Here is a 27,702-nt window from a genome sequence, read left to right as displayed (position 1 = left end):
ACAATCCAATTGACGGGAATATATAATGTTGTTTGCTTGTTCCTTTTATAATTTATTCAGATGCGGAAAGCTAAAGAGAGTTTAAAGAGATATCCTGATAACTCGTCATCACTTTTAGACGACGAAAGAGTCGCCTAATGTTTACTTTGCATCTGTTGAAAAGAAAAGGAAAAGCAGATCACTTAATTTCCAACAGTAATTCCAGTAAGTAATCTTAAAAGCACAGGTAATCTTTCCTGAAAAAATAATAATAAAGCAGCTTTTGCCCGAGAGTCAAAAGAAGATGCCATCTAGAAACACTGAGCTTTTTCACGGGAGAATGTGAAGTACAGCGTTAGACTAAATAGCATCAACATCAAGCTACAAACCTGCAGCAATTAACTTCATCAGTCGGCTAACTACAAAAAAGTGGTTGTATCTTGCAGGTGTAATTAGATATCTTGCCCCTCAAATGCAAATATCCATTTCCTTGAGCTATATAACATGCCATTGTTGGTTGTATTTGAAATGAGATAGTTGGAGAAGCAACCTCTTCACTCCAATGGCGTCCTCCAATCACTGAGAAGTTTGGCAAACGAGCATTTGAGTATACACACCTTAATAGCAAAAAAGAAGCCAAGCCGACGTCTCTGTTTCAGGCATCTCTTCCATGCATCAACAGGATCACTCTGTTTTCCACATTGGTTGATCAAAGAAATTTGCAAAGATCAGATGTTGTTTTTAAAATGACAAGTAAAATAAGAATTGTTCATTTTCATCTACCACAACCTTCAAATGAATAGTCATAACAGATAGAAACCATTTCTTAGTTTCAGAAGTAGTTGGACATGGAGTCCAAATTCCATTTATGTCATCATACATGAAGGCACCCTGTTATAAGGAAATACACCAAAGAAAAGAACAAACACAAAAAGAAAACTTAATTTGACTACTTACATGTTTGCAATGAACACACAAGGATAACGACATCAACGAAGAGAAAATTTGCAAGATAAACAGTTAGGGCCTAGCAAGGTGACTAGAAAGGGAAGAAGGCGACACTTTGAAAGTACACAGTGAAAACAGTCTCATACTAGCATTAAAGATAATCGCAAAACCTAGAAGAAAACTGTCAATTTAAAAGTATACAGGCTCAAAGGAAAAACAAAATTGTAACTAATACAGTGGCACTTGCCACAAACAAACGATACACTCCCAAAAAATTCAGTTATAAACCTAGTTCACGATACAAATATAATGGTATGGAAAGGGGTCAAAAGTAATATACCTTGGTAAGGGCCGTTAATGGTTACTGAACTTTGAAACTAAGACTATAAGCAATGAGAGCCATTGAAATACTACATGCCGAACAAATTCATAATTATTTCACACCCCACAAGTAAGTGGGTTCTCTTCATCCTGCGGATTTTCAAGAGCAATCGCATGCTTTCTGAAAGAAGCTGCAGCTTCCTCCCTTTCCTCAAACATTCCCAGATTATTGTAGACCAGAGCCATTAGATAGAATGCTTCTGCAGCCATCTCATGGTACTAGAAACAGAATCTTCAGTTAGTGTTCAGAATGTGAGAACTATGGGTTTCCAAGATTAGAAATTACAATTTGATGGCGGTCATGGCAGTCAAAATGCAGTAGCATGAAAAATCACAACAGAGGTCAAGTGGCTTACTTCTAAAATTTGCAACTCTTCAGCAGCTTGACTCAGAGGATCCAGCACAACATAAGGATCTTCAGAAACTGAGTAAAAAAAAACGATCATTCTTCAGAACAAGTAATGATAAGAAATTCAGTAGATATGGCCAATCATAAATCATAAAACTACTCCAGTCTATCGGGGAAGCAAGATGCAAGAAGAGAATTTATTTAGCAAATTCCATTAAAGTATAAATATGTCTTGCAAATACACTTCCTAGAAATATTTGTGTCATGTAATGCTACTTCGGATGAACTAGGAAGATTAAACTACTTCCTTGAATAAACTAAAAACGGATAACAAACTTGTAACTTAACAAGACAGAAAAACATCAAAAATGGGAAAATTCATTTATTAAGTTCAGAATCTATTGAATAGGAAAGCAATGGTGAGAACCAAATAAGAAAGTGCTAAAGAGATGTACTTGAAAAGTTTGGATCAGATAAATAGCATTTTGCTACAACAATGTTGGCTCGGGCACGCAGCTCTAATCCACCATGACCAAGAATCATTGGAAGACTTCGATGTACGAGGCTTGAAGCTCTCTTTGCATGGTTTGATCCAAGAGAAAGCCATAATTCAGCAAGTGTCAGTGTGGCAGATGCTTCGAGTAGATCTAAGTTAAACGACTTGCAGAAAGATAGGCTTGCTAATGCATAAGGGAGCCCAAGAACAGCATTGCCTGATTTCTGACATAATAAAAAAAAGAACTAATATCACAACCACGTTTTTTTTTTTGCAAAGCAGCAATAATAGTGAGTAACCATATTTTACCTTGTGTATTTCAGCAAGTAATAGAAGAACAGTGGCATTCTCAATCTGCATGTTATACTTGTAGCAAGTGCAGAAAAGAGAATTAGCCACAGCTGCTGCCTGGACAAAAAGATTTCTTATGACTTCATAGTTATAGAGGATAAGAATTTAACAGGAAAAAAAAGATACAGTAGAGATCTCATTTCTATGCATTGCAAGTCCCTAGTAGTTGAGACTTTCACGAGTTTATACACCTTAAGAAGAAAAGTGTACTACCAAAAAGGAAAATGGTGAAGAAATGATATCAGAAAGTTTCACATCAGGAAAAAAAAACAATGAATAATGAAATCTAACATGCCATTTTGTCAAATTCTCCATAAAAACACTAAAGATCAACTTTCGAAATGAGTCATCCACTATCTACATATTCAGAAGTGATCCAGATAAGGGTTCATATTTAGCAATAGACAAGATTGTGATGATCCAAGTCATCATTATACAATTTGCAATTTTTCTTTGTTGAATTATAAGTTGGAAAATAGGACCTTCTAAAAAGTATTTGTAATCAACTGTAATTAAACTTCTCTATCTTGGGAGTCGAGACATCTAAACAAGCACAAATCATCAAAGATTCAAACCAAACAAAAAAAGATGAGTATTCCACAAGCACCAGTCAACTTTACTTAAGAAAAAGTAGTAGTCCTCACTCATCAGTCTTACACTCACTATAGATAACTAAGAAAGTCCTTCTCCAGGTCTGACAGTAAAAACAAACAATAGTAAAAGAGAACCATGTCTAAAGATGCTTTTGTGATCCTCATTGTAAATTCCCCCAAATATAAATAATGAAAGGGTGATATAATATGCGAAATAGCAGTTCAATGTGCAAATACTGTGCTTCATGTTCTAATAATTTTATCCATGGTTCGAAGTTTAGGTTGACCCCTAAAAAAATGAATATTTTAGGCAGAAATAGAATGGTTTTAGCCTATTGTGGTCCAAAATAAATGTCAAAATCAGAAATTTTGATAGTTTCGGCTTAACCAATGAGTTTCGACTTTAATTTCATTAAATTTCGGCCATTACTGTTCCGTCTTAGGTGAAACTTACCTAATGTTTTACATGCATTCTAAAACAGTGGTACAACTAAATGCTTTCTATTCTGCAAAGATATAGGTATGATATAGCAAACAGGTCATTAGATGCCAAAAAGATCAAATACAAAGAGGAGGTGTTCAAGTGCACAAGATATCAAATGCGTATTAGCAATGTTGGCGGTAAGCATTCTTCTTGGTTTTGTAGAAAATGGGTAAAAACAAACGGAATACTAGTATATGCTACTTGGAAGAAAACTTAGGAAACAAAAAGTAGTCAAACCTCACTAAACTGGTTGGATGCAAGTAGCGTGCGTGCATGCCGAAGACTAGCCTCAGTTTTTAGATCCATGTCAACCCCACTAACAGATGATGCCAGTGCCCCAAACTCATCACAAACTTGTCCAGCAATTTGCAAATGCCCTCTGGAATAGACATTTTGTGTAAAGCAGCAACAGAACGCTGATTTCTGCAGTTTCCAGTGAATAACCCAGAGCGAAAACATTAATAAACATACCTATGTAAAGCACGCTCATGAAGCAACTGCAGCCTAAGTAGCTGGATGCGCGATCTTGATACAGATTGGAACTTCTCTTCTGCCAGCTTCAGGGCAATGAAAGCTTCTGAAGGGGAAGTTGTATTGTTTAATATACACTTAAGGCTAAACAAATCTGAAAATTATTTAAACACAAAAGTAGAGCACCAAGTATTTCTAACATGTTCTTAACATGATAATGGCGCACAAGGATAGTGTGACATAATATAAATAAGTTACAAAGATTCTATATGGCTAAAAGGGAATTCCTTGTGGTAAGCTATAATATGAAAGCATGGCTGAAAGAAAAGGAGAATCAACTTATCAAAAGAAACAGACTTCAAGTACTTTGATGATAGCAGAACCAAATATACAACTGTACATAGGATGATGACTAACAAATGATTGTAAAAACTCATTTGTGTTACAAAATAGAAACAGTCATCATTGTCGATATTAAATGGACTTCTGATTTAACATATGCTAAAACTTAACACCAGATGTGCTTGTATTTAACAATTTAAGATGCATATATAACTATATAAGCATATTTGACCATTGATATAATACAGACATTAACTCTAGCTTTTTTTCTTTAATATCCCTGTATAACACTGCAATGTCAGTCTGGACAAACACAAAAGGTCTGTAATTGGGCCCAATTGACAGATGTCTACAGCCCTTCCTACTCCTATATATCGTTCTTGAATCTTGGACACCTCAGGATCCAGTCAGATTATATATCACTAACCACAGTTCAAAAACAAACTATTCTAGCAAAACAATACTAAAGAAAGTTCAGAAAAGGGACACAGTAAATAGTCATTTTTGCAAGCATAGGAGTCGATTTACTAACTGACCTGAATATCCTTTGAACACAGCTAATTGTTGAATAAGTTTGGCATATGCTAGCGATAACTCCGATGAACTGTTACATTAAAACAATGTCATGCGCATCCTAATTGTCCAAAGCATTCAGGTTATATGAGAATAAGCAGAAAAATAGAAATAGGAAGAGAGTAAAACTAAGCAAGAAAATCTGATGCATGATAGCGTCTTGATACCTTGCAGCATCTGCAAAGCACGTCACATAAACCAACGCGTTCATTCGAACCAATGGCGCACTGGGAAAATAAGAAAACTAAACCAAATGAAAAATTGTAAAAGTAAAGTCCCGAAGGCCCTATAAATACTGGTCCTTGAATGACAATAAGAATAAGAGGTTCTTGTGGACATGCACTAGATATATATAATGAGAAAGAATGATCCAGTAGAAAGTTCCAAACATGAGTGGAAGCAAAAGGAGTATAGAGATGCAACTGGATAAAACTACTGGAATGATGCAGATATCCCATTATGGAAAAAACACAGTTAGATCTGCACGTCATATCAGTATATTAAATGATTCACAGATATGGTCTTTATTATCATACTTCCATCATTTTCCTTGAGTTTGTTAGAAGATCTATAGTCCATACTTATGCCGAGGGATAAATGATAATCAATTAATAACTTGTACACCATGATTTCCATAATCAACCACTAAAGATACCCCTCCAAAATGTCCACATTCACAAATAAAGATTATTCACAATCCCTTAGCCACCCTATGAACTACCCTCCATAACCCCCACCACATTCTGGACTCCATTAGAGATCTACAACTCCACCTTTAAGCCCTCTAATCCAAAATCACCTCCACCTGGCTCTAACACCACCACCGGACCTAGCAATGGTCCGACTCTGGGAAGGGTGTGAATATCAAAATCATATTTAGAAGGTTACAAAATGAACCCATCTAGTTTACTGTAAATTTTGAAGTATCATATATGCATAGAAGTTTACTGTAAATTTGAATATCTATGTTCAAAACACTCATTATCACACAGCATCTCTAAAATCAACTAAGTACTTCTAAGTTTTAACCACTAGATAAGCCAGTCTGCATGGCTGTCAATTTTATTTACATTGATTTCATGGACCTCAAAAATAATGTGAAATTGAAACCCACCATCTTTGAATGCAAGGAGATGATGTCACCGACCAACTTCAGATTTACCAGAAAAAGACATAATAGTACAAATCCCCATGTTGATAATTTAATAGAACTTGGTGAATATTTAACATGTTTGTCAAACCATGAAATTATCACTTTAAGAAGGTTCAAAGAAGAAAACAGATGAATCTACCTTCCATAATGCTCCCAAGCAGTAGCTCTCAGCAAGTATGATGCACCAGTTAATTGCAAAACAGATCCAGGTACGGGACTTGGCTGTGCATGAAACTGAAACACATCAAAATCATTTATCAGAGAGTGTCTTGATTTCTGCGAGTTCTTAAGCCATGGACTAGTGGCATTTGCAAGATTCTTAAGCCATGAGGTGCTAAAAGCACCATTATCATTTGATAATGATAAGCCATCTGATCCGAATTCAGTTAGCACATTGGAACTTAGCCTCAGTTCCTGCAAGAGGACCATAGTCAAAATGGTAAATAGTTTGAAACTAGAGTCGTCCATCTTTGTCAGCAAGCATTACTGTATAAACCATGTACCTTGCAAACATCAACAGGACATGTTCTAAGCCTGGTGGAAGATTTAGGGCCAAAGGACAGTAATGGTCTTTTAACATGCTGAGAAGTCAAATATTCAAAAAGGAGGCATAGTCAAACCACAATGTAATAAATAAATAAATCACTCGAAAGTATATTCCCATATTATACCAATAAACACTACAACACTTAGTTTTTCAATCAGGCAGATTTCAGTATTCAACTTTAAAGTAGAAAACTTTAGAAAGTTTAACCATATTATCTTTTGGTAGTTGTGTCTCAAAATACAAGCTATAGATATAGTATCCTGAATTACAGGGTTCCAACGTCCAACTAATATATGTGCTCATAATGAGAAATTTTCACAAAACTCAAGATGAATTGTACTAGGGCTAGAGGATCCATTTGCATGTGCAAATCCTGCAAATGTTTGCTTAAATGGGGTTGTCCACAAAAACACTAAGAGATACAAAGAAGATAAGAATATTCTCAGAAAGCGATCTTGTCAGATATAGAGTTATGTACAAATGCAATATCGTAGCCAGTGATATTACAGTATGCCTCTTTTAACATGTTTTCATGTCTGCTCGATGATGTGATTGCTGATTATTGTACACTACATATATTTTAAAAGCAGGGGCATCAGGGCATCTAACACTAGCTGAACCATAACAGGTCAACTCGTATCATATGGTCTTAAAAACCTACTCACTGATACATTGGAAAGTCAGAAATCAGTAATAGACGAGATAAGTAAAATAGAAATATATCATTAAAAAGGCCATATCTTGTGAAAGTATAGAGAAAACAGCTTACGTAAGTTTACCTTAAGATCGAACTTTGCAAGAGCAAGATGATTGAAGGCCAACAAACTTATGAGCTTCAAGCTATCAGCTCTCCTAAGTGACCTTTTCAAGAGTACAAGTAATTGCTGCTGGGTAGACAATGGCGTACCTAGACCAGTACTAGTCCCAAATGAATATGGGGAACCAATTATCCCAACTGTGCTTGAAATGCCTATCTCTGATAAAAGATTGGAAATTGCTGCTAACGTATAGGCAAGACATGAGTCATCATTATTCTGCATAGTAAGATCAGCAATAATTATAATAATAGCTTATGAGAGGCCATAAAATGGATTTTTACATAAAGTATAACAATGTTCTAATTTGTCTAGTTATTTTCTTCCAAATCCAACTATGACACCAAAGTATGGTTTAATAGTTGTTTGTGAAAATATGATAACCCTAATTTTGTCATAGCAGACAAGGTTTACATATTGCCAACAAGTCTAAGATTTTTTTTTATACATTACCCGATAAATCAAACTGTAATTTCAAAACCAAATACACCAGGCATTGATAGATCACCTGTTGCGAAACACGTACAGCTTCAGTTAGAGCCTGGAGGACAGCAAAAGAAAAGAAATTATTAAGCCATATCATATATATGAACATTCTATAAAGAATAAAATAAAAGCTCAACACTAAATTACTTCTAAGGCTTTCTTAGAATGTCCAAAATGACAGTGCATGGTGCCTAAGCACAGTAAAGCAGTCTCGTATCTTCCAAGGAGAATATCAGAGGGAGGAGAAGATGAACGGCTAAAAAGCCCTTCCATCCCTGCACTACAAGAATTCAAGTAAAAATATAAGAAATAAGAAATATTCACTGGTTGGAAAGAGATTTCAGAAGTTTCACATTTTCAATTAAATGCATGGTGAGTCAAAATGTTTACTCACATATTGGCTGTGCTACTTTGCAAATCTCAAAGACAGAGAAAATTCACAAATAGAAATATATGCATTTATAACTGCAAGTTGGTCTAAGAAAAAAACAGTTACAAGCCATACCAAGGAGAAAGATAGTTGGCAGGTACTTCTCAAATTGTATTATGATTGCCTCTGTACGTATAACTGTTATGGCAAGACAAATCAACAATCTCTTATAAGTTATAACTATGTTAATAGTGATGAGTCCATCATATATTCACTGGTAAACCATGAATACAATTATTAGTAATCTCATCAAAATCCTCTGCTTGATCCATAAATAATCAGAATCAATCAGTTTAACGAGCAATACGATGAACTCTTTTCTAGTGTATGTGCCTTATCTAAGAATTCTCCTGAAGCAAGGAGTAAAAGTGTAAAACATGGTTGATTTCAATAAAAAGGAAATGCATCTTTTTCCTGTAGAATAAGTGAACTTTCTGTTCGCAGTAGGATGACGGAAGGTATGCAGGTTATGTTTAATCCTTCCATCGTCAGGGTTGGTTTCGATAAAAAGGAACTACATCACTTTCCTGTAGAGTAAGTGAAATTGATGTTCGCAATAGCACAAGGGAAGGTACACAGTTTATGTTTAATCCTTCACTTGGCTGATTAGTTGTCAATGTTGCCCTTCATCAAGTAGATTTAAAGTTTGCATTCTTGTTCAAGTAGTAAGTTCCCCTTAAAAGATCAGCTTCCAGATTATGTTAGTTTTACATATAGTGTCACCATGATTAATTGAATTTTAAAGCCTAACTTTTCTCCAGATGAGAAGACTTCTTAAGTCTCAACATTTATCCTCACCATCAAACACTATATGTGTCACTGATGAGAAAACTTGTCATGCTTGGCCATAGTCCATATGAGACTCCTTAGAAAACAAAGTAACTTTGGAAATTACATTTAAATCCCCAAAATATTTATCTACTCGAGTATTTGTTGAAGAGCATAATCACCAATGACTGACCTTAAATCAGCTCCACAAATCAATTGCGCTACTGCAGATGGGACTAAGATTTAGTATGAGGTAGCATTTTACAAAACCATGTCTTGCTAATAGTACAACTCTGATTGTTGTCGTTGAGCATTTTATATTACTATTTTAGTATCTTGCTGCTAGATATTACCATCTTTGATATTGCCTCAGGTCCTCAACATCATTATTAGTGCTCTAATAAATGTACTACCAAACTTAGTGGTTTTCTAGTAGAATGTTGTCAGTGAGTATAACACATGAATTGCAGGAACAGGATGCACAGGATTTGAGACATGGATAGCACGCAAGTAGTGGATCACGTAGTTTCCCATTTGTTCCTTTTATCTGGAAGGCTTGGCCTCATATTTTCCAGTGCATGAGCTCCAATAAATCAATCAATTAAAATAAAAGGAAAAAACTACCTCCAACTTTTTGTTGGACTTTGACAAGCGTACTCCTATTTTCAGATCTATGTAAAGCCATATTCTGGAGTCACGAAGCGTAATACTTAGCAAAGAGGTGCAATCATCATCATCCAGAGAGGACAGGAACAATAATGCAACTCTAACAGTCCTTTACAAGGATGAAGAGTAAACCAATCTTAGCAATCAACTTCATAAGTTGACCATCCTTACATGCTCATAGTACACAAGCTAATGCATGTTCAAAGCTTGAGAATGAACCTGTAATCGAAGTAGCAATGAAGACTGTCGGAAGCAGATATATAATCATCATGGTGAAGAGCATTCAAGTACTGCAAGTATTGGACCTGCCGGGGAAAAAAAGACTTGATTGAAGCTAACAAAAGATAAGTGAGGTGAAATTGATGTGTAAGATGTGAGAGAATAAGGAAGCGCCCTCTAATCAACTGTACAACTTACACGATGAAAGTCTGGAGCTATTTTCTGAAGCTGCATTAGAATTGCATTAAATGAATTCAAGGGAAATGAGTTGGCATCCCTGTGGAGAAAAACACATCGTTATAGGGCCAAGAACATGATCTCAGTAGCTAAGTGAACATGAAAGATAGTTACTTCTCAAGAAAATCAGCTTGCGCATTGAGGTATCCTTCTACTTGCCACCTCGATCGAAGGATTCCCAGATTATCTTCTGTGAAATTATTGTCTAGCAGGAAAAGAAAAACAACAAAATAATCACCATTTTGAAGTATCAAACCTGATAATGTACACAATTTTTCTCATACACAGACCCTTCTATGCCCTATTGTTTAATAATCTTTTACAACAGATGTACAGAAAACTAAAACCTACTTTTCTCATGAATTTTGGACCACTATTCCATAAGAAGAAAACACAAATGAAAATAGTAACGTCACCAGGAACAGTTACAGGTATAAAATTAACTAATTTATTTACTTAATAAGGAAACTCAGTTCAGCTATCAATTGTGACTTGGAAGATGATCATGATTACAATAAGCACTATATGTTTCAGCAATAGCATGCTTTAAAGGGTCGGGGCAAATGACAATTCAACATGTATATACAGGGTAAAAAAAAGGAAAGACCCAGGTAGCATTAATGCCAGACTATTGCATACTGGATCAAATACATTGCAAGTCAAAATCTCCAAGATAATAGTGATTACACTTCAACTATATAACAGGCAGGCAGGTCCTGTTTGGTCAATTGCTTATGAAATTTCCACTTATTTGTAAGACATAATAGTAATATGACATGTCAAGCATGAGAGGATGATGGAACACACGGTTATAATTTTTCTGCTTGGCAGCTTAACTATTCTTCATTGATAGATCAAAGTATTGGACTCGAACAGTTATTCTCAATTGGATAAAATATCAACAGAAAAGGAGGCAGCTTCTCTGAAGGCAGATTTTTCTTTACTGTCTCTCGGTAAATGATAGTGCTTATACTAAAGAGTTCAAAGTCATATCTCAGGGTGCAAATGACCACATTTGATGTTATAGTTTTGTGAACTTAATAAACAATCACTTTTGCACCTAAAATGACTATACCTTCATCAAAGTTACAAGCTGACTTAGGTGCATGAAGATGTAATGAAGAGCTTTCTCCAAGACGTGACTCTGATCCATACTCATGCCCATACTTGTCAAAAACATCTAGCAAGCCATGCATTTCTGATTCATTATTAAAATCATCATCTTCAGCCAACTCATAAGTAGAATCAGTTGAATTACAGTATGGCCCAAGATTAGTCAGAAGATGGCAAACACCCTACATGTAATCCCAAGAAACAAGATGTAAGACCCTGAATAATAAAATGTCCAAACAAGTAAATGCAGAGGCAAATAAAATGATTGAAGTACTCAACAGAGGAAAGAAAGTTCTAATCAATTTTACCTCAAATAGACTATAAGACAAGTTTTTAACTTTTAAAAGACTGTAGATAGTAGACAGGTGAAAATGGGTCATGTAATGTCTAAGCGCCAGGCGGGTGCCTAGGCAGGGGCTCAGAATTTACAATGGTTTAAAAATAAACATATAAAAGAAGTGATAGTTAGAGAAAAATTTTAAATTAGTGCCTACAACCTAACAAGAATTAATGCATTGCTGTTAAGCACAACACTACACCATTAAAATCCACATGTTTACCAACCTACAACAATTTTCAATTTTAAGTTCAACCTTCATATTAAACATCATACAAGATACTAAGGTGGTCGCTAGGCGGGACCTAAGGGTACGATGGCATCTTCCGTCCAAGGCAGGTGCCTAGGCAGTAAAGCAGAAGTTGTTTAAAACAATGCTATAAGATTTTGTGAACTAAATTGATGTGGCAAAGTTGCATGATTTGAACATTAAATGAGTGACACATGACTTATAACTGATCAGACTAACAAAGCTGTGGCCTAGTTATTGGTTCTCTTATTTGCAAGAGGTTTTCTGTTTAAAACTTCTGAAATTAGTTTGCAAGAATTCAACACAGGAAACAATTCATGGATACAGAACATTTCTCTCAAAAAGGTCAAAATCGATAACATGACATAAGAGCATGTGATTGGATAATCATCAAAGAGTATGAAATTAATTACTATTTTTCAAGCTTAGGTTGGCTGTCTCAAGCATTTGAATTCTTAATTAGCAAAATCATATGCAAATCTGAAGAAGAATAAAAAGATTGATCAGAGCATAGATAGGCCAACTGGTATAGCTACATTTTCATTTCTAAATCAACAAAGGCAGTGCCTCAGGATACCACTAATAAGAAGTAAGATATCTGAGTCATCTGCTAGCATGGAACAGCTGGGTTTGTCTAAAAACATTTATCAGATACTAATAGGTCAGTCATTAAAACACTTTTGGAGGTATGAGTAGTGGTTACTAGTTAGTTCTCTATCTAAATCCAATAGGTAGCCAATACTTTCTCCAGCCCTTATCAAATTTGAACTTCAGTTATCATGTAGGGCTTCAGTATTTACACTATAGAGGTCCAATAATTCAAGCTAGAAGATAGTTGGACTACTTTTTTCCAGATCCAAACCTAACAAATTGGGTGAGATGTTGATCTTTACTGGTTGGTCAAAGAGGCATTGCCACCTTAAAATCAAGCAAACAAATAAATAAATAACTTAAGCAGGTTTGAATTCATGGTATTAGGAAATGTGTAATCGATCACCTCAAATGTTAATAAATTAAAGGCTAGTATACAACAGCGCAGAAAAATGCCCAGGTGACTATTAGGATCCAGAAAAATTTGATCATCTTCCACATTTGCAACTTCAGGGGCTGCAAGCACAACTGATCGATATCACAGTCAGTTCTTTCAAATTCAAGGTTGGAGCAAAAAAAAATTTGATATCTATTCTGAGTGTGGGGAAGAGTGAGTATAATATGTACCTCGTAGTTTATCAAAGAAGTTGAACAAATCATCTGGTGAAGAAAGCGCCAAAAGGCTGCTTCTCAAATGCTCGCTGAGCCAATTTGTAACTAAGCCGCCAACAGCCTTCAACTGGTTTATAAGTTCTTCCAGAGGAGGTTCCAAAAAATCTTCACATGACTATGAAAGAAGCAAAAGCAAAATCTCACAAAGGGATTGAAGTAGCAATGCACCACCATGATGAATCTCAAAAACAAAAACAAAAGGCACAAAAATACAGCTTGATGGTTGCACAGAGCTAAGTATTTCCTATGTCTTTAGTGATGCTTAAATGTTTTTGTTGTAAGCTGAAACATACAAGAACGAATTATCAAGCAAGAACTCTATTAGACAACCAGTTCTCATACCAAACCAGTGGAAGCATAGAAAATCCTGTATGATTCTGGTATAATTAAAAATAAATAAACGTAATTCATGTATGTGCATAAGTAGTTACTTCTCAAATGACAAATGTTGGAGGATACATTGTTCTGCGAAGCAAATAGGAATGCCTAGGAAACAAGAATCCCAATAGCACGCATATAGCTGTCGTATCAAAACCAATAAAACCAAACAAAGTTCTCTGCTCCTCTCATACAAAGAAAACCACAAAAGTTCGAAACTGGAGCAAAATCGCCAAGAACCAGAAGCAAAAACAATGCCTGGGGGAAAAAATACTCGGATCTCTAAATAGAATTCAAGAGCCATGGCAAAAGTTTAATGCTAGGACATAAACCGAAGGTAAATGCCAGGAAATAAGAACTACACGCGCACTTATCTCTCGTATCAAACCAACAAAAGAGAGAGCAATAAAACAACAGCAATCGAGATCACCAAGAACCAGAACCGAAACAGCAGCACCAAGAGAAACTCGAAACCCCAAAGTAAATTATCAAATTGGGGGAGAGAGGGAAACGAATCAAACCCTGGTGAGGGAGAAGAGGAAGAGGCCGAGGCGGTTGTGCTGGGCGATGGACTGGAAGGGGAAAGGAACGGCCTGCTGAGCCGGCGGCGCAAAGACCTGGATGAGGTGGCAGACGGCGATCTTGTGCGGAGTGATGTCGAAGACGCCAACACCACCGCCGCCACCGTCCTTAGAGGTCGAGCCACCACCTCCTCCTCCTCCTCCTCCTCCCAGAGCCAAGCGGCTCATGGCGACGAGGGGATGGTGATCGATCGATCGATCGACCTGAGAGGGACTTCTTGGCTCTTGAAGGAGGAGGAGAGAGGAAGGAGAGGTCTTATAAATGGAGATGGAAGAGTGAGGGAAAAGGGCGCGCGTAGGGATTTCAACAGGAGAGGGTTTAAGAGAGAGAGAACACGGTGGAGAGTGGAGATGGGAGTGGCTGTGGGGCAGTGGACTGAACGCCTGCCGGTTTAATTTGTACGACGCGGTATTTGGACCGGTGCTTAACCGGTTTAATTTTATTGATCAACTAAACTAAAGGAAGCTAACTCGAGTTTATTGGGACCGGCGCTTAACCGGCTCGCCTGGCCTAATTCTCATCCCGAGCTCATTTAAAATTGGGACCGTGCTATCTTGTACCGACTCAGCCCAAGATCCAAGCTTTGGATTGAAATTAGTTTTGAGTCCAATCTAAATTATCAACTTGAATTGATTAGATTCATTTCTAGTCTATTTCTGGCTTAAGTTAAACGCTTATTTTGAGCTGCTTGATGAGTAGATTCATGTCTATTTTAATTTAAGCGTAATTTAAACTTGACTTATCGAGCTCAAGCTCAATTTAAAATTAATTAAGCTTGACTCATTTTAAATAGAGTTTGATCTTACCTTATAAGTTGAGCTTGAATTGGTTCGATTATTTTGACATCCCTCTATGACCTAAAGGAGGAGCTTAATCTTCTTATTTCTATGAGTCATTATTTTCTATGACCTAAAGGAGGAGCTTAATCTTCTTATTTCTATGAGTCATTATTTTTTATCCCAAGTTCATTCAATTGCTCTCCTCATCATCTACTTCTAGACATGATCATCGGGCGGGCCAAGCCAGATTCGGGCCAGGCTTTTCGGGCCAATCGGGCTTAAGCATTTGTTTACGGCCCGACCCACCAATCACTCGGGGCGGGCCAAGTTCGGGCCGGGCTAGAATAGTCTAGCCCGTTACCGCCCGTCGGCCCGTGAGAGATCGGGCTAGCCGGTCGGGCCGGGCCAGCCCGACCCACCAATCACTCGGTCCAACCCATATTTTAGCTATTTTTAGAATTTTTTTAACTATTAGTTCATTTAAAAAAAAATATTTATATTCCTCCATCTAAAATAAATTAAAATTTTTTAAAGGTGTGCTTAAAATAATGTAAAACGGTATAATACCAAAAAAATTTACTGTAGCAGTGGTAAATTACTGTAGCAGTGGTAAATTACTGTAGCAGAACGCAAAGTACTGTAGCAAATGGGCGGGCCACTGTAGCATAACGGGCAGGCCTAGTTGCAGACCAAATGGGCGGGCTTGCGGACCAAATGGGTGGGCTTTCGGGCCGGGTTGGGCGGGCAAAGGGCTGGCCCGTGCTGCCCATGGGTAGTTCGGGCTCGGACTGGGCCGGGCCTTAACCGGGTACGGGTCGGGTCGAGCTGGGCCATTTGATCATGTCTATCTACTTCTCCTTGCTTACACTTCGGTGTTCTTTATCACTCTTGTCGCCTCTCACCTCAGATATGTTTTTTCTATTATAAAGCATGACTCAAATGCTTTTCAGTTTTCAGTGCAAGCTAGACCTAAGCACAAAGTCGGGCTGATTTTCTCCACTAAACTTAAACTATCGAAGAAGTTTAATAGAGCAGCTAATAATGGAGGAGCAAAGTATGGTCAATCGGATTAGTAACAATAATGTGCAATGTGTAAAGAAATAAAGAAAAGGATAAAGTTGTTTGGCGGTCCGAGAGGAATGTCATTTATTAGGTGAAGTTTCTTTATTGTTTTTCTTTTAATAATAGTGGGATTATCTCAAAAGGACTTGTTAAGATTTGCTAAATGCAAATTTCTTTAAAGATCAGGCTTTCCTATAGCTAGCCTATAATAATTGGCTTTTGATTAGATATAACTTGAGGAGGAAAGGTTGATCAAGAGTAGTGATATGACTCGATTCATATTGGTTCTATTCGTGGCATTGAGTTCACTTGGATAAGCCTATTTATCTAGTTTAGTTTTATTAAAAGCAATAAAAATAATTTTGCCAAGACTGCGTTCGAACGGGAATATGAACGCCTGCATACGTTCGCAGAACACAAATTGTGCGTCTGAACGGAATCGGGCAGTTTGAACGCAGTCGTTCAAATGTCTACATACGTTCACATCAATAGAAAACTGAAATTTTGCGTTCGAATGCATCGCAACAAGAGTTATGGATTTGACCCTAGGGGATAGCCACGGATAATCGACCACCCCAACCACGGACAGGCCTTGACCCTAGGGGATAGCCACGAATGATAGGATGATGCCTCACACCAGCGGAAATCGGTGCTCGAAGGGCTTACGTTTCTATTGCGATGAGTACTTCACACCGGGCCACAAATGCTTTTATTGCTTCTAACAAAACTCAATTAGATAAATATGCTCATCCCAATGAATCTAATACCACGAGTTGAGCAAATATGGATCGAGTCTTAATTAGTGTATCATATAATTCTCATATGTAGCTATGTGAGGCAAATAGTTGATAGAAAATAGAAAGCTTAATTAGTGATTGATTTGGTCGGGTGTCTTATTTTGGTCTATTTAGTTGGAAAAGAGTAATAGAATTTTCAACAACTATTCTAAATTCTGTGAAATTTTATTTCACAAAGTAACAACCCTCCTCTTATGCAGGGTAGGGATCCAAGGTACTGAGACTAAAGAGCTTGTTGACTAATGCAAAAAGATGAGACGGAGGACCCTATCACTTTGGGTTGAATGTTTGGAGTTGCTAATGCTACCTTTTGTTATTAGTGCTTTAAACTCATATTTGCAATTTATGTAGGAAGTTGGATAAATGTTAATGGAACTGAGTTGATGATTGGTGGTTGACTAACTTTTTTCGCTCCAGTATAGGGGCTTTTTAGTTTTTGTGGTGATAGTTGGCTTAGTTTAGGTCTGTTGTGATAGCAAGGTTTGTTTGATATTGTTTGCGGATGGTGGTAGGACTCCTCATATTTTGTTAATCTGTTTACTTAGTTATTGTGGGAGTTCCCATGTTTTTTGGGTTATTGTATTTGGGATTAATGATTTGTTACGTTTCAAAGAAACGAACGCTACAACTTATTTGTAAAAAAGAAGTTGTAAATAAGCGTTTAAGAGCAACCCCTATTTTGTGATAAATAAGTTGAGCTTAGCTTGCCTAATCTAGCACAAGTTTAGCTCAAATGAGCTAAATTAGTTATTCACATGAAATGAAAAGGGCAAATACCTCAATGCCCCTATAAAAATAATATATAGATCCGACATCTGTTATATCTGATTTTATCCATCGGTATCGATTTTTCGGTACCGGTTCCAACCCGTGTAAAATGGATATATTGGTTATTTTAGCCCTTATCTCTTCGTATCTCCATCTCTACTGCTCACCTTTGAGCCCTCATCCATCTCCTCTCCATCTCCGTCGCTCACCTTTTAGCTCTCATCCATCTCCATCTCGGTCTCTTGGCACTCTACTCTTACCTTTTGCTGCTCAACCTTTGGCATCTTATTGCCTCGAACCTTTTTGATCGACATTCGATCTCTTCTCGGTTTCTCATTTTCTTCTCTTTTTAATCTCGATCCATGACTTTGATCATCAATTCAGTGATCTCTATCTCGGCTCCGACAAGGAAGCCGGTCTAGGTATCGCATGGGAATAGATGATTTTTCTTCTTCTTTTGATCAGTTTAAGGTTGCGAAAGCGGAAAGAGAGAAAGCGAAAGGAGGAGAAAAAGTGGAAAGAGATAAAAGCGGAAAGAAAAGAAAACCCATTTCGTAAAGAGATGATAAATATTAAAATTATAATTTAAGAATAATTAATTATCTATTGAATTAATTATACTTTTTTTTACATTCCTATTATACCATTAAGAATCTTAACTGTTGGATCTACGTTAGCGCTAATTGATAAATACTTACCCCTGGGGCACAGAAGAACCGCTCAATAAAAATGTAACAATGACGCCGTTAGGTGAATGTAATTACACATGTGAGAGATTGTTAAGTGCGAGGCTATAAGCTAACCCGTGTTAAAGCATAATTATATGATTAGCGTTGTCGCGTAGCATCTTAGGTTATCAACCTCTTTCGGTATGTTTAAGTCAAACTGAATTTTTAGTTACAAAAAGTTATATATATCTAAATTAGACTATGCTGTAAATAAATATCGCCTCCTCTATCCCGTAGAAAATTATACTCATCAAAGGCTCCTTAAAGTTGCGATTAAAAGTAACGCTAGCAACAATAATTAAGGCGTTGAGTACAGTGCTACAGACATGCACGAGCCAAATCAACATAAGAAAAAAATAGTGGCTTAGCTTATAATATTGTAACATAATCACATCTTAGACAAAATTAAAAAGCATTACTGTTGCTTATTAATTAATCACTTCTTCTATTGGCTGGCCCACGAGCCCGCATACGCAATCCAAAGTTTTCACCTTCTCGCGAATAACTTATCCACCAAGGCGAAGAAATTGCGGAAAGAGGAATAAATCGAACACGTTACCCAACTCTCCGTTATTCCGCTTCTAATTCGCCTTATCCCGTCGTATCTCTTATTCGTCCCTCTTATCGAGGGTTTCATCTCGTCGCAATCAAAGCCGTGAAGCTGGAAGGAAACGTAGAAATCTAGGGTTTTGAATAGGTGGAGAGGGGGGAAATGGATCCAGAGCAGACGTTCCTCCGGGTCCATGCCCGGCTCTCTGGGATGCTCTCCCAGCTCCTGACGCCGAGGATCCGGTTGGCTTTGGAGTACATGTACCTCGCCGTCGCTATCGCGCTCTTCTTCTTGCTCGTCGTCATGCACACCAATTTCGTGCAGCAGGTGAGGAGAGGGGAATTCTGCTATGTTTGTCGCTCGTATCGTTTCCTTGCTGTTAGATTCATTGGAGGGGGTTTGTTTTCTTGAGGAAAGGGACAAATTCTGGTTTAGATATGGTATATTGTCATAATTCGCAGCAAATTCAAGTAGAAAAGTCTGTTTTAAAAAAAAAAAAAAAATCTCGGTATGGTCATAGAGTTATTCAAATACCTGGAGGCTAACATGATCATAAAGTAGTTCTCTGGAAAATGAGATCTTTTTTCTTCCTGTTCTTTGATCAATATCTTCTCTATCTAAATTATTCAATGGGAGCCTTTTGTACGGAAGAGTGGACGAGTAGTTAGAAATTGATGATGTTAACGCCTGTACTATGTAAATGGTGTTCTCTAGTATGTTGGGTATCTGACGATAAGAAAGTCTGCAATTGAATTGCTGAACCTCATTGTAGTTGGCAAAGCATGGTAAGATGAAGGAAAATAATCAAATACAACATTAGAAGATGTGTTTTGCATCACTTCCTGTCGGAGATAGGCTATGAAAGCCACTTTCTAATCAAGAAATAGTAACTAGTGTGGTTGGTGTACTATTAGCAGTATGTCCAGTTACTCTCACTTAAAATGTCAACGAGCTAGTAAAGCGGAGAAACCCTTTTACCCCTAAAACAATGCAAAGACTGGGCGACTGGCCAACTTATCAATTTTTGTGAGACAATATATAAACAATGGATGGTAGCATATTTGTGGATCACGTGTACAATTCTTACCAGAACCATTTTGGTCATAATTTCATTTTGGTTAATTCTACATGGTCAATTATGTTCAACCTTATCTACTCATCTAATGAATTATGTTTTCCAACTGTGATCTGCTAAACTCAGCACGCCTAATCAGCTCGACGCTTTTGCATTCTCATATTCACTTGATATCTTCTAACTTGAAACAAGTGCATTGTTCCTTTGACATGTTCAGCCAGGCTGTTCAAGCGAGTTTTCGGGAATTGAATTTACTGAAGCTCAACTTGTCCAGATCAAGGTACACACTAATGGCCCCTCATCTTGTTAGCAATTCGTTTTGGAGTCAGATTCTTAGTAACATTTTTTACTTGTCAGACTATGATATTTGTGGGAAACTTGAAATGTACCTACGTAATCCTATTATTATGGCTAATAGATAGTCGTTCTCTTAATGTACTTACTATCATGTCTCTGCAAGAATAGTTATGTATATTTTTCATTAGTCTACCTCTATTTTGTAAGATCAAGTGCTCCATAGAAAAATGTTCTTCACCGTTCTAGTGTGTTGGCTGAAGTTATAGGTTGTTTGATGGTATTAATATTGTTTAAGGCTATTTCATGGTTATGTAGATTATCAGTGGTGGCCTATGGGATGCGGGTGCTGCTGACCGGAGCATGATTGGTTTCCAGGATAAGAAAAATTCAATCGGTAACTCTAAAACTGCAGAGGTGAACAGTGACGAGTTCACTATCTTGACAACAAAGTTTTGGTCAAACTGGATTGGCTCAGGTGCTAGAAGGGGTAAATTGATATATAGATCTTGGAAGGGTGATAAAGAATTTCTTGAACCTCAGCCAGAAAATACAGCTGATACAGCCATTATCAAGACTTCCCCAGGCGGAGCAAATATGAAAGCTAATGTAGAAGGTTCAGTACACCACCCTTTATCTGCAAAGGAGTCATTTAAAGCGGTAGTTTATCATTTCTTCAATAGGTGGAGCATGCGTATTATTTCATTCTGGAAGCATGCAAAGAAAGTCGTGGAGAATGCTGGGCAGTTAATGGTAAGAAGGCTGAACGATAAAACTTTTCTGAATGAGTGCAGATCCTGTCCAAATTCTGCCACTTTATTCTCATCTTCAATAAATTCTCTCACTTTATGTGAAGCTCTTTATATTGAGCTATGAACAAACTAAGTTATAGAAGCATGCCTGATGCCAGCTTCTTCAGGTGTAGGACTGCAAAACTAGCTGACCAATAAAAGCATTTGCAACCTTAAGGTCAATGAACTGCACCTGGAAAAAGATTGAGATATTGGAAGAACTGTATTTTCTAATCTATTAATGATTGATTTTAGACCACAAAAGTGCAATATAAAATAACCTCGTGAATACAAAGAGAGATGTCCTGGTACTCCAGAAAAGTTTATTCTGTACATGGAAGTCCTATTATCTCATGCTTATGCAACAAGGGCATAGTTGGTCTAAGGGTAAATTAACTGTTCTGGATATGGTTCCATGCAGCTGCTAGAGTGGGTGCATATGCTCTCTTTGGGAGTTAAGACATATTTCTAAAGGGTTGGGTAGTGTATGCTTGCTAGTTTTTCTTGCAAACCTGTTTATAGTATTACATGCATGTGCGTGCATCTGCAACTATGCATTGTTTTGTGCTAATATCTGGATTTCCATTTCATGAACATGACCATGAGCCTGGAACTATGAAATGGTAAAAAGTGTCCTAATGTATGAAAATTGACAAGCTAACAGGTTATTATCACTCCACTTTATTTTCCATTGTATTGTCTGCTGCTTTGTCAAAGCTGTTGCTAGTCATTTTTTTTTTCATGTAAAATCAGATGGGTATTTCACTTTTTCTCCTTTTCGAAGTGCATATATTGTCTCTTTGAAGATTCAAATATCTGTTGTTCTTATAAATTCTGTATTTATTTTTTTATATGAAATGACTTGGTTGCTGCTGGTTTACTTTGAACAGCAGAACAGTTCAACATGGAACAGATATCTTGATATGTCGACATGCCTACACATGCTTAGCATGGAACATCTTAACTCATTGATAGGTACAATTAATCACTAATTCATTGGTAATTACCTCTTCCCTAGAACATGTAGCTGGTTTCAAAAGATGCAAAGTGTTATAGAAATAGCTTCTGTCTTCCTGTCAATCATCTTTGTTCTTTCAATGATGAGCAGATAATCTGAAGCTAATTTACTTTACCATATTGGTTGTTGTCAGCCAATTTGTTTAACAGATTTATATGGTTTACTGATCGAGCTTCTTGTTTTTCTTTAATTCTAGTGTGCATTTTCTTTAACTTCTTCTTAGCATATGGTGTTTATTACAGTGCAATGGCTTGAGAAGAGAAGCAAAGCATTTGAACCAACATATCTGTACACTGTTGATAAGGTAATCTATCTACCCTGTTTACATTCTTTTAATCTGTATGCACCTTAGATATCAGTAAATTCTGTTAAGCTAGTGTGGAACCAGAGTAAATTGCATAACCTGATTGCTCCAATTTATCCGCCCAGACATCGACTAAAGTAGCTTGGGGTAGCTATTCTGGTCGAAGGTTGATGAAGGTAGTTACCACAAGACGTGCAATCTCATCTCGTTCTTAGAACTGTAATATATTAATATTCTGATACATTTTACCTTGTTCAAAATCTTATGGTTTGGAGAAAATTTCTCTTGTTTTATTACGATCAAATAAATAAGACGTTCATTTTATTCTACCCATCTGACATAGTTAAAACAAACAACATTTCTTTAATGTATGTCTTCTATTTATGATGAGCCTATAAACAATAGGATTTAACTGTAAATTAAATTTATGCAATCCACAGAATTCTTGAGTAATAGAAATATATTACTTTGTTATCGTATATATTCAGGCAACTCATACATGATAAATTAATAGGTGTACATTGTTTCATTTTGGTAATATCTTAAGTGGTTTTTGCTTAAAAATAATTATGATGTAAGATGACCTTTGTACTTAGTCATTTTCTTCCATTTCTATGAAAACAACTGAATTTTGACAAACTATCTGTATAATCATTTTGTAATTACTTTCAAGGAACAAATCCAGCAGCCAAACAGAACATAGCCTTATTTCTGCAATGTGGGGGTAGAAATATATGCCTATGCTATTAGAAAATCTGAGTATCCATACTAAAATTATGCTTCCAGATTGACCCTCCTGAATTTTCCATGCTAGTTTGTCTCTCTTATAGGAAAAGTATTTTCTAATCTGTGAGACAAGTAATAAAGGTTTATAGTGGTGCTTCTTGCATAGTTTCACCCATATTTATGTGGCTCTGCCTTATCCAAGTGTTCCCTTTAACAGCCTCATGATTGTTTCTTCCAGGGATATTTCTTGCTTTCTGAAGGAGCCAAATCTCGGCATGGTATCCGAACTATCAATATTACAATTTCTGCTCAAAATTCCTGCTTTGGAAACAGGTTCTTGTCAATTTCCTACCTGATGATTTAAATTAACAGATGTCTTTCCTGGGGAGTTTTGCATCCCACTACCTATTCATAGGTTTAACCATTTATGTCCTCATGCTTTGTGATTCATTATTTGCCTCTCCTTCTACACTGAATCTACAAATAATTGTTGCTTGTGCAATAAACTTTGACACCCTTGGTTTGACATTCTTTTTATTATCCTATTTTTAGATTGAGAATGATCTTGAAGCAAGAATTTTGTCGACGTTTCTGTCCTATGCCACAATAAGCATTGGCCTTTAGTATTAAGAACTTGGACAGCATAATATCAATCTTTTTTTGCTTTTCAGGTGGCAACAACTTCTGATAAACAGTATTGTTGGTTATGATACTATTCTTACAAATAGTTTACTGAGCTCTCCTGGTCAAGGTCCGCTTTTGTTCTTCATATTTCAATTGCTGTTGCTGTGGTGTTCATGCAGTGATTTACCGTTGAATTTGTTTAATGAATTTAAAAGTTTTCAGTTTCTGTTCCTGTCAAGTTGCTGTGTATACAAGTGTATGATTGCAGTGTAGCACAATCTTCAAAATATTCAAAATTATCTTATGTATAGGTGTATTTGGAGTAGGCTTATCCATGAAGTTACATAGTTTTTAGTGGGTGCTTTTAGGTGTACCTTTCTACAAATTTATTCATTTTCTTATGTGATGCATCATAGTTTGATGATATGATATGCTTACTCTATGCAGGTTATCTTTATAACTTTCAGACAAAGGACTTTTATGATCTCAGTTATGGACATGAACCAGTAGCAGGCCCCACAAGATTTGGAGGTTTGCCAATTAAGAATATTATCCTTTTAGTACATATGAGATCCCAAAATGCAGTTCTTCCCTGGTGCTTTAAGTTGCTCTTATTTATCTTATAAGTTATAGCTAGTCTTCAAATCAAGACAAACAAATCCTTGCACTGAGCTAGAAATGATTCTTTATTTGATCATATTTTATGAGTTCTTTGATTGTTATTACTATCATAATTTTGAGTATATATGGAACTCCTAATGATATTTTTTTTTCATCTTGCTTAGGATTAGAGGCTATTTTGTTTTAAAAATGAGAGATTCCTTGCATCATTATGTCTAATACACATCATTCCTTGGCTTATGCAGACTATTTTGTGACCAAATGCGGTGTGCTTATTATGTCACTCTTTGTTTTCTTCACAACCACCATGTCTGTTTCTTTTACCCTGAGAGAAACACAGTCTCGCATGCTTAAATTCACAGGTTTGTTTTTTGCTGTATGCTGAGGGTTAATGCAAGACAGCTTATAATTTCATATTGGTTTGGTTTACCATTTTGATGCATTATTTTTCTCTTAAACAATTTCAGTGCAGCTCCAACACCATGCACGCCATCAGCTTCCCACATTTCAATTGATTTTTGTGCATGTAATTGAATCTTTGGTTTTTGTACCGGTGAGGGAATATTCTTTTTTGAAATAAAAAAGATTTAGCGTGTCATTATGATTTCTACATGCAAAAACTTCTGCATATATGATTTCTGTTATTTGATTCATATTTTCCTTTTTTTGTGCCTTGCAGATTATGATAGGAATCCTGTTTTTCCTATTTGAGTTCTATGACGACCAGTTACTCGCATTTCTCGTTTTAACTCTTGTATGGTTGTGTGAGCTATTTACAATGATCAGGTACTTACATTCCTTCTTTTTTTGTTGACAGTGATAACCATGCCATCTTTCATGAATACTTGTGTTGGATTTGTGCAGATAGTGCTCTTCTTATATTCTGTTCTTAAAAGAAAAGTTTGATGGAATTCTTTGAGGAAATTGTATGTCCTTAAAATAGTGTAGCCACCACTAAAGAAGTATTGCAGCCATGTTGATGGTATCAAAATTTTAAGCTACCATCCTTTCAGTGTAGAGAAAAATTAGCTGACATGCAACTAATAAAGTCAAATCAGTGGTACCACTTAACCTCTTTGACATTAGAAGCAAAATTTTAGAATTTAGACTGACTGAATTTAGCTGAGTAAACTATAATTTACACTGGAAATAATCTTATTTTGCTGAGGTTGGTTTTGCAGTGTTCGGACATCGATATCAATGCAGTTCTTCCCTCGCTTCTTCCTACTGTATTTTCTGGTTTTCCACATCTACTTCTTTTCTTATTCTTATGGTATGTAATCTTTAGTTCTTTCATTGAAGCTTTCTGCTAATTCATGTTGTAAACCTGTTTTACTTCATCTTTGAGTTGCGTTGATAATACATGATATATATTTAAGGGTTAGAAATAATTCTACTTTCCTTTGCAACCTAAATAATATCTTTCCTAAACTTAACCAGGATTTTCATATCTGGCTTTCTCTGCAACTGCTGCATTCATGCAGCACTTGATTTTATATTTCTGGAACCGTTTTGAGGTAATTTTCTTTTCTCCAAATAAAATAGTATACAGTCATGTTGTATATTTGCTATATTTATTGGACTACCATATTCCAATCATTTTGGATCCAGTAATTCTTGGTGAACTGCCATCATTTCTTTTCACCATTTTGTGTTATGATCTCAAGGTTGAAAAGAATGACATAAGCCTAACTTGGGAATCAGAATTTTGGCTTCAATTTTATGGATAAAAGCCACCGAATCTTTTTGACTGATGATTTTTTAAGAAATAGGATTCATTTGAGACACTGTATGTGTCTATTATGATTTATGAATTTGCTCATGATGAGAATCTATACATTCCAAGAATTTGCTACTATTTTTGAGCCCTTTATCAGTCATTCTGGATCACTATCTTAGGTTCCAGCTCTTCAAAGGTTCATTAGGAGCCGAGGCCTGCTGCAGCAACAGACTGGTGTCCAGATCACATCGTCGACAATCTACACCTCTACCCTGCATATTGCAAGAGTAAATGTTAGGGACACTGTTGCAGCAAACAATGACCTCAGAACTGCACAGGAACTCCAAACAGGTTCTGATCATGCTAGAACTGGTCTCCTGGGGCCTGGTGAAACAACAAGAACAGAAGAGGTGGCAAGCTTGAACCCAGAAGACAACACACTTCAGTTTCCAGATCCAAGTCCTCAACAAGCAGGAAATGCTCCCGGTGGCTCCAGCTTACTCAATCCATTTGGTTCATTCTTGCTTTGGTTATTAGGAGGTGCTTCTTCGGAGGGGATAATCTCCTTTTTTTCAATGTTCAGAGATGTGCGAGATCAGGGTGAAGTTCCCACAGATTTTCCCCAGAATGTAAATGAACAAGTGACATAGACTAAATAAGCTCTCATATTCCAGAAATTTTGCTGCTTGAAAGTTGAAAGTGGAAAGGCAATGTCCAACGATGTAGCCCAATGAAGTAGCCACAGAGCCTAAAAACTGAAAAGCATTATGATCCTCATAGGGTGACAACAATTTTTTGCACCTTATACAGATGAAATTAAGTTGTATGTGTTATATGTCATATCTATCATCAATCCTTTATTTCCGTCTGTTCCTGTAATTTGCGTATATAAGTGATTTGTATTGTCTGTAATATATGTGATTAATTTGCACATATAAGTGTATAACAGCTCACTGAATAGTGATCATTTGCAAATCCATGGTTTATAGAAGACATCTCGAAAACCCAGAATCAAAATCTTGGTGGATTTCTTTCTTTTATACCTGCTTTTGTTTGTTGTCTTCTGGTAAAACCTGCAGAAGATGAGAGATTGTTCTGTTGTTAGAACTGTAAGCATGTTGTTAAGCTTGTACATGGCTGAGAATGGTTACTGAATCTAGTTTCCATTATCCCTCTGTTTTTTTTAAATAATATTTTATGTTATTTTATATGTAACTCATGCATCAATTATATTAGGCAGGAGCTTGGTGTGAATGGTAAACATATTTTATTGTGATAACAAGCTGTTAGAGATGCCTTTCTCAGCTGTCCAGTGCCATTGCAATTCTGTGATTGCCATGAAACAGTGAGCAAATGAGTTCAACACTCTTACTGTCATTAAATTTTACCCTTAAGACTATCTGAACAATGGAGATGCAAACCTGCAAACGACATTGCCCTATTCCTAATCAGGAGCCATAATTTCAACTTAGGCCATTAAAAGGGTTATTTAGGCACATATTAATTAAAACAATATGTCATATTTAATTGTTAGATAGAGGAGTTTAATGTAGAGCGACTCTCTTTTGAGGAAAGGAGTCCAAAAGAATAAGTAAAGTTTTTGCTAGATAAATAATCATTTCTTTATATCAAAC

General features: G+C 36.5%; 2 protein-coding genes across 7 annotated transcripts; one reads left to right on the top strand and one right to left on the bottom strand.

The window, feature by feature from the left end:
* Positions 1 to 77: 77 nt before the first annotated feature.
* LOC140763368 (anaphase-promoting complex subunit 5) lies at positions 78 to 14,569 on the bottom strand. Of its 4 annotated transcripts, XM_073101531.1 has the most exons (22): positions 14,151 to 14,569; positions 13,207 to 13,366; positions 12,986 to 13,107; positions 11,364 to 11,583; positions 10,403 to 10,493; positions 10,250 to 10,328; positions 10,052 to 10,137; positions 8,116 to 8,248; positions 7,991 to 8,023; positions 7,447 to 7,701; positions 6,624 to 6,701; positions 6,260 to 6,534; positions 5,135 to 5,194; positions 4,931 to 4,998; positions 4,053 to 4,158; positions 3,819 to 3,960; positions 2,463 to 2,561; positions 2,113 to 2,377; positions 1,665 to 1,732; positions 1,268 to 1,527; positions 530 to 668; positions 85 to 368 (listed from the first exon to the last, which is right to left on the bottom strand). In XM_073101531.1, exons 1-20 carry the CDS (start codon positions 14,376 to 14,378, stop codon positions 1,366 to 1,368), a joined length of 2,730 nt encoding a protein of 909 aa, XP_072957632.1. In that variant the 5' UTR covers positions 14,379 to 14,569; the 3' UTR covers positions 85 to 368; positions 530 to 668; positions 1,268 to 1,365. The 4 variants fall into 4 exon arrangements, with proteins under 4 accessions (XP_072957631.1, XP_072957632.1, XP_072957633.1 ...); XM_073101530.1 differs by having other exon boundaries at positions 78 to 668; positions 769 to 1,527; XM_073101532.1 differs by having other exon boundaries at positions 85 to 668; positions 12,986 to 13,095.
* A 4,325-nt stretch (positions 14,570 to 18,894) lies between these two features.
* On the top strand, positions 18,895 to 27,061 carry LOC140762005 (membralin-like protein At1g60995). 3 transcript variants are annotated; one of them, XM_073099596.1, is made up of 15 exons: positions 18,895 to 19,222; positions 20,188 to 20,250; positions 20,583 to 21,017; positions 21,949 to 22,030; positions 22,316 to 22,377; positions 22,503 to 22,553; positions 23,342 to 23,436; positions 23,775 to 23,854; positions 24,175 to 24,258; positions 24,594 to 24,710; positions 24,816 to 24,901; positions 25,028 to 25,134; positions 25,530 to 25,621; positions 25,789 to 25,865; positions 26,248 to 27,061. In XM_073099596.1, exons 1-15 carry the CDS (start codon positions 19,058 to 19,060, stop codon positions 26,716 to 26,718), a joined length of 2,067 nt encoding a protein of 688 aa, XP_072955697.1. In that variant the 5' UTR covers positions 18,895 to 19,057; the 3' UTR covers positions 26,719 to 27,061. The 3 variants fall into 3 exon arrangements, with proteins under 3 accessions (XP_072955697.1, XP_072955696.1, XP_072955698.1); XM_073099595.1 differs by having other exon boundaries at positions 18,896 to 19,222; positions 21,946 to 22,030; XM_073099597.1 differs by lacking the exon at positions 22,503 to 22,553 and having other exon boundaries at positions 18,897 to 19,222; positions 21,946 to 22,030.
* Positions 27,062 to 27,702: the final 641 nt, after the last annotated feature.

This window comes from Typha angustifolia, chromosome 7, assembly GCF_048772165.1.
Source record: "Typha angustifolia cultivar Huaian chromosome 7, ASM4877216v1, whole genome shotgun sequence".
Classification (NCBI taxonomy): Eukaryota; Viridiplantae; Streptophyta; class Magnoliopsida; order Poales; family Typhaceae; genus Typha; species Typha angustifolia.
The sequence above is the reverse complement of the archived record's forward strand: the minus strand, read 5'-3'. Positions and strand labels throughout refer to the sequence as shown.

Excerpts from the sequence above, each read along its gene's own strand:
- LOC140763368 (XM_073101530.1), bottom strand. The coding sequence starts at position 14,378 with ATGAGCCGCTTGGCTCTGGGAGGAGGAGGAGGAGGAGGAGGTGGTGGC. Across the intron at positions 8,249-10,051 it reads CATTGCTACTTCGATTACAG|TGCAGGGATGGAAGGGCTTT; the intron begins GTTCATTCTCAA and ends GAATTCTTGTAG. Across the intron at positions 8,024-8,115 it reads ATTCTAAGAAAGCCTTAGAA|GCTCTAACTGAAGCTGTACG; the intron begins GTAATTTAGTGT and ends GCTGTCCTCCAG.
- LOC140762005 (XM_073099595.1), top strand. The coding sequence starts at position 19,058 with ATGGATCCAGAGCAGACGTTCCTCCGGGTCCATGCCCGGCTCTCTGGG. Across the intron at positions 19,223-20,187 it reads ACACCAATTTCGTGCAGCAG|CCAGGCTGTTCAAGCGAGTT; the intron begins GTGAGGAGAGGG and ends TGACATGTTCAG. Across the intron at positions 25,622-25,788 it reads CTTCTTTTCTTATTCTTATG|GATTTTCATATCTGGCTTTC; the intron begins GTATGTAATCTT and ends AAACTTAACCAG.